This window comes from Portunus trituberculatus, chromosome 12 (genome assembly GCF_017591435.1).
Source record: "Portunus trituberculatus isolate SZX2019 chromosome 12, ASM1759143v1, whole genome shotgun sequence".
In the NCBI taxonomy this organism is placed as follows: Eukaryota; Metazoa; Arthropoda; class Malacostraca; order Decapoda; family Portunidae; genus Portunus; species Portunus trituberculatus.
In genome coordinates, this window is record NC_059266.1 from 395,539 (window position 1) to 400,538 (window position 5,000).

At 44.0% G+C, this 5,000-nt stretch overlaps 1 protein-coding gene across 1 annotated transcript in view; it reads right to left on the reverse strand.

Annotated features, from left to right (window-relative positions):
- Positions 1–130: 130 nt before the first annotated feature.
- Positions 131–5,000, reverse strand: part of LOC123502905 (tetraspanin-7-like) — an 18,971-nt gene continuing 14,101 nt past the window's right edge. Inside the window, exons 5-7 of the mRNA XM_045252192.1 lie at positions 3,272–3,403; positions 2,878–2,961; positions 131–1,035 (exon numbers count right to left, since the gene is read on the reverse strand). Of these exons, the coding sequence (XP_045108127.1) occupies positions 967–1,035; positions 2,878–2,961; positions 3,272–3,403 (285 nt within the window). The 3' untranslated portion in view covers positions 131–966. The remainder of the gene's footprint in view (positions 1,036–2,877; positions 2,962–3,271; positions 3,404–5,000) is intronic.

Here is a 5,000-nt window from a genome sequence, read left to right on the forward strand (position 1 = left end):
TATATATATTTGTTGATTTGTTTTATTTTTTTTAATGTGTTTTTTGTAGTTTTCTTTATAAAGTTTTTTTTTATTTAAGTTGTTTTTAGTTTTTATTAGTTAATGTCATTTTTGGTTGTGTTCTGTTGTGTTTTGTTGTGTTCTGTTGTGTGTGTGTGTGTGTGTGTGTGTGTGTGTGTGTGTGTGTGTGTGTGTGTGTGTGTGTGTGTGTGTGTGTGTGTGTGTGTGTCTGTGTCCGTGTTTATGTATATTATGTATTCTACTATTAACATTTACAGGCCTCGTGATTTGTATTGAGACTTCCTGTATGTTGGTCTCGATACACACACACACACACACACACACACACACACACACACACACTACACTCATACACTCGAAAAATTGTTGCGTTTCTTTTGTATGTGTGTGTGTGTATTCGTTTAAAATCTCTCTCTCTCTCTCTCTCTCTCTCTCTCTCTCTCTCTCTCTCTCTCTCTCTCTCTCTCTCTCTCTCTGTCCTTTCTGCATGTTCCTCACAACAGTGCCCTCAAAAAAACAACAACAATAATCACAACACTCCCTTTTCACTCCTCCCTCTCGATCACTCCCCTGCACACTCCCCACATCTCCCCTCCCCTCACCCACCACCCCAGACACACCCACTCCCCACTCCCCACACCCAGAGGAAGCCCCGCCACCCCACACACCCCAAAGATAAGGATAGGGACAAATTATGCTTCATTGAGGCTTCGGAGGCTTCAAAGGGCGCGATTCGGAGCTTCACGGGGGAGTATCGAAGCCTCACACGTGGAAGGAGGTTTCTGGAGGCGTGGGGCGGACAGCAGGGCGTGGAAGAGAGCGCGCGCCACCCGATAAGCTCCTCCCGATGGTTGCGTGGGGCTGCGGGCGGGCTGGATGGGTGTAAGCGTGGGCGTACTGGCCGTCCGATGGGTGGGGCAGTGGACGGGGGAGCGGGGCGCGTCCTCAGACCTGCTCGTACTTTGCTTTGTTGATCCCGCGGGCGAGGCAGCAGGCCAGCACCACGCCGAAGAACTGAGGGTGATGGTGGTAGTAGTGGTGGTGGTGGTGGTGGTGATGGTAGTGGTCGTGGTGGTGGTGGTGGTGGTAGTGGTAGTGGTGGGGGTGATGCTGGTTATGGTAGTCTTGGTGGTGGTGGTGGTGGTTGTGGTGAGCAGTGGTTAGTGGTGGTGGTGGTAGTGGTGGTGGTGACAGTATTGGTGGTGATTACTTGTGGTAAAGATCAGTTAGTGGTGGTAGGGAGGGGTTAGTGGGGTTGGTGGTGGTGAGGGGTTGGTGGTAGTGGTAAGGAGCGGTTAATGGTGGCAGGGAGGTGGTGGTAGTGGTAGTGGGGGTGGTAGTGGTGGTGGCAGGAAGGTGGTAATAGTGTTGGTGAAATTAGATGACCTCAAAGATGATTCAATGCTTTCTGACCTCCATTCATTGTAAGGCGTGTGGCGGCGGTGGTCACCAGAGAGAGAATCGGTGTGTTCCTGTGTCTTTAACCCCTTCAGTGCCGTGACGCATTTTCATATTCATTCTGCTTACTATTCAGTGATTTTATACAGCTTCAGAAACTCGTGTGGGGAATTAGATTTTCTGATCTCCATAGACCCTTCATAATGTCAATAAAATGGTTTAATGGTACAAAATCTCAAATTAAAAATGTGTCCCTGTATTGAAGGGGTTAAGTGTGTCAGCCTTGAACCCTTTACTTGTGGTCCTCTCCTCATTACTAACGCGGTGAATCTTATTTAGCACAACACAAACTACCGAAGGAGAATATTGATGTGAAAATTTATATATCAATCAATAAAGCGTGATTTTCTTGTGTGTTAACATGTTTTAAAGTGAAATATGATTATTATCTACACACCACTCCTGAGAACTAGAAAAATATATATTACACATGTACAATAGTTAATTCAAACACCACAATTATATCCCTTGTACCACCTCAACACCACCACAATATTCCATCTTAATTTCCGTATCCTATCCTGATTACTGACCCAAAGAATCTTATTACTATCACCTTTCCACCACTCAAGACCTCCATAACATCCCCTCTTCTACCACGCCCCTTTAACGAAGAAATTATACCACTAAAAGACCTCCATCAAATTCCTTCTCTTCTACCCTGATTACTAACCCCAAATATTCTGTCCCTATCACCTACTCTTTCCGCCACTCAAGACCCTACATCATATGCCCTCTTAGCCACTTAGAGACCTCCATCAAATTCCTGCTCTCCTATTCTGATCACTAACCCAAAGAATCTTGTCACTATCACCTTCGCTGCATCCTTTCCACCACTCAAGACCTTCCATCACATCTCACTCCTGGCTCACGTCCCTTTAACGAAGAACAAACAGCAGCAAGTCTGATACACACTGCGAGGCCGTTTGCCGTGAGAGTGTAGAGTGCAGTAAGGGTTCCCAGGGGCGGAGGAAGGTGTCAAACGTGCAGCTACAAAATAAATAAATTCACCCGCGAAAAGTTTACCGCGAAAACGTAAACCTGTGAAAAGGAGCGTGTGGAGCGAGGATAGGAGAGAATGGCGGAGTGAAAGACGTAAAAAAATAGATGACTTTCGGGTATAGAGAGAGAGAGAGAGAGAGAGAGAGAGAGAGAGAGAGAGAGAGAGAGAGACTACGAGCAAGTTTAACCCAAAGAAAACACAGGAAAAATAAACCATAAACCTTTTCCTATATTAGATAACAAACTAAATTAAAAACTCCTCCAAAGATAACAAAGAAAACGTAATCAATCTCCCCACTAATTGAAGGCAAACTAAACTAAACCTCCAAGCTCAAGACAATTCCGTTTTCTTTCTCCACCAATCACTGAATCTGCACACCTGTTCCCTATTCTCACCTGGAAGCTTGCGATGCTGAGGGCCACGATGAGCAGAGCACCTGTGCTGCTCTCCAGGAACTGAACCACGGTGGTGTAGCAACCCTGGTGGGGGGAGAAGAATGGAGGGGGAGAGTTGTTAGAGAAAGTGGAGCGTTGCAGGGGTGTCTTGTCTATTTTTGCTTCCGTCTTGTGTGTTAGTTGGTTTGTTTGTGTTTCTTTCTCTTTGTCTGTCTGTCTGTGTGTTTTGGTCTCTCTCTCTCTCTCTCTCTCTCTCTCTCTCTCTCTCTCTCTCTCTCTCTCTCTCTCTCTCTCTCTCTCTCTCTCTCAACCTTCTACCCACTCAAAATTAACGTCACCTCACCTAACCTAACATCACTTTTCTTCTGCCTTCACCTGTGCACACCTGTCTTACCTGAGGGTGGAGGGCGACACACACGGCATCTCTCGTTTCCCTGCAGCAGGAGAGTGGCTGGGGCGGGTCGTGGCTTTGTCCATAAGGCATTGCCACCCAGTCACTCGCGTTCTGAATCCCACAACACGACAGCTGATAGAGAGATGATGGTTAAGTTAGGTGAGGTGAGGTGAGGTGAGGTGAGATGAAATTAGTAGATTTGGAATATTTATGTTAGCTTCGATAAAATAAGATAAGCCTAAGTTTTGGATCTTTGGATTAAGTTAGGTTAGATTAGAAAAAAATAGATTAGGATAGATATGGGTTATTTAGGTGAGATTAGATCAAATTAGATTAGGTTAGGTTTGTTAAGTAGGTTAGGTTAGGGTTGGTTTGGTTAAGTTCGTTTAGGTTAAGATAAGTTTGGTGTGTTAACTTAAAGTAGGTATTAGGTGAGGTTTAGGTTGGTTTAGGTTAGGTAAGGTTAGGTTAGAGCAAATTTGCGGTTCGGTTAGGTGAGGTTTTGTTAGGTTAGGTTAAATAAGGTCTTTTTTTTAATACCATGTGGGCTTTTCACGAGAATTTCTGGACTAAAGGGGGTACTTTTTGGGGTACCTCCTATCTCAAAGCCCACCCGCTAGGAAACCGTTACCCCGAGTGAGGAAGCCCAACCTACACTCGGACCGTGGACAGGATTCGAACCCGTGCGCTTGGAGACCCCTCGGACCCCAAAGCGCGCATGGATAATTGTAAGTCAGGTGATGTTAAGTTAGCTTGGTTAGAATTAGATCAGGTTAGATTAAATTAGGTCTCCTGGATAAATAAATGCTTTGGTTAAGGTCGTTTAGTTTAGCATGAGTTAGGTTACTGAAAGGAAGGTGAAGTTAGCATAGGTTAGGGAATACTTGGTTAGTTATGCTCTGGTTAGGGCAAGTTAGTATACGGTTGATTAGGTTAGGTCAGAAATTAGCGCAGGATGTGAAATATACGGTAGCCAAGTATACCAGTGTGTGCTCTATCAAGATCAAGGAAATCGAGGTAACAGAGCTGGTGAAACATATAGTAGATAGTAGAGGAGGAGGTGACAGCACATGGAAGTTATCGGCAATGGATGAGAGTCAGACGGTATTGAAGTTAGAGGGTGTGAAAGTCAGTAAGTTTTTTATCTTATTGAAGTATATAAACGGATACTGAACACTTTTTTATGTAGGAGGGGAAAGCTGACTAATGGCAACCAAAAAAAAAAAAAAGGACCACTTAGTTCCCAGTTTCCTTGTAGATCCGAAAAAAAAGGGATAAATGTCTTGAAACTTTCCTCTTAACCCTTCAATACTGGAAAGCATTTTTACCTTGAGTTTTGTTGACGATTAGACCATTTTATTGACATTACGAAGGGTCTATGGAGGTCTTCACTATTTCAATCCCCCACATAGGTTTCTGAAGCTGTATAAAAAGCACCAAATAGTCACGAGAGTCAATATGGAAACGTGTCATGGTACAGAAGAGGTTAAATGAGGTCAAGTCATGGAAAGATAGAAATACGAGAGCAGGAATAATGATGGAAGTTTGAAGTGTTTGTGTTTGTTAGTGTGTCTTAGTGTGTCTTAGTGTTTGTTAGTGTTTGTTAGTGTTTGTAAGTGTGTCTCAGTGTTTGTTAGTGTTTGTTAGTGTTTGTTAGTGTTTGTTAGTGTGTTTTAGTGTTTGTTAGTGTTTGTAAGTGTGTCTCAGTGTTTGTTAGTGTTTGTAAGTA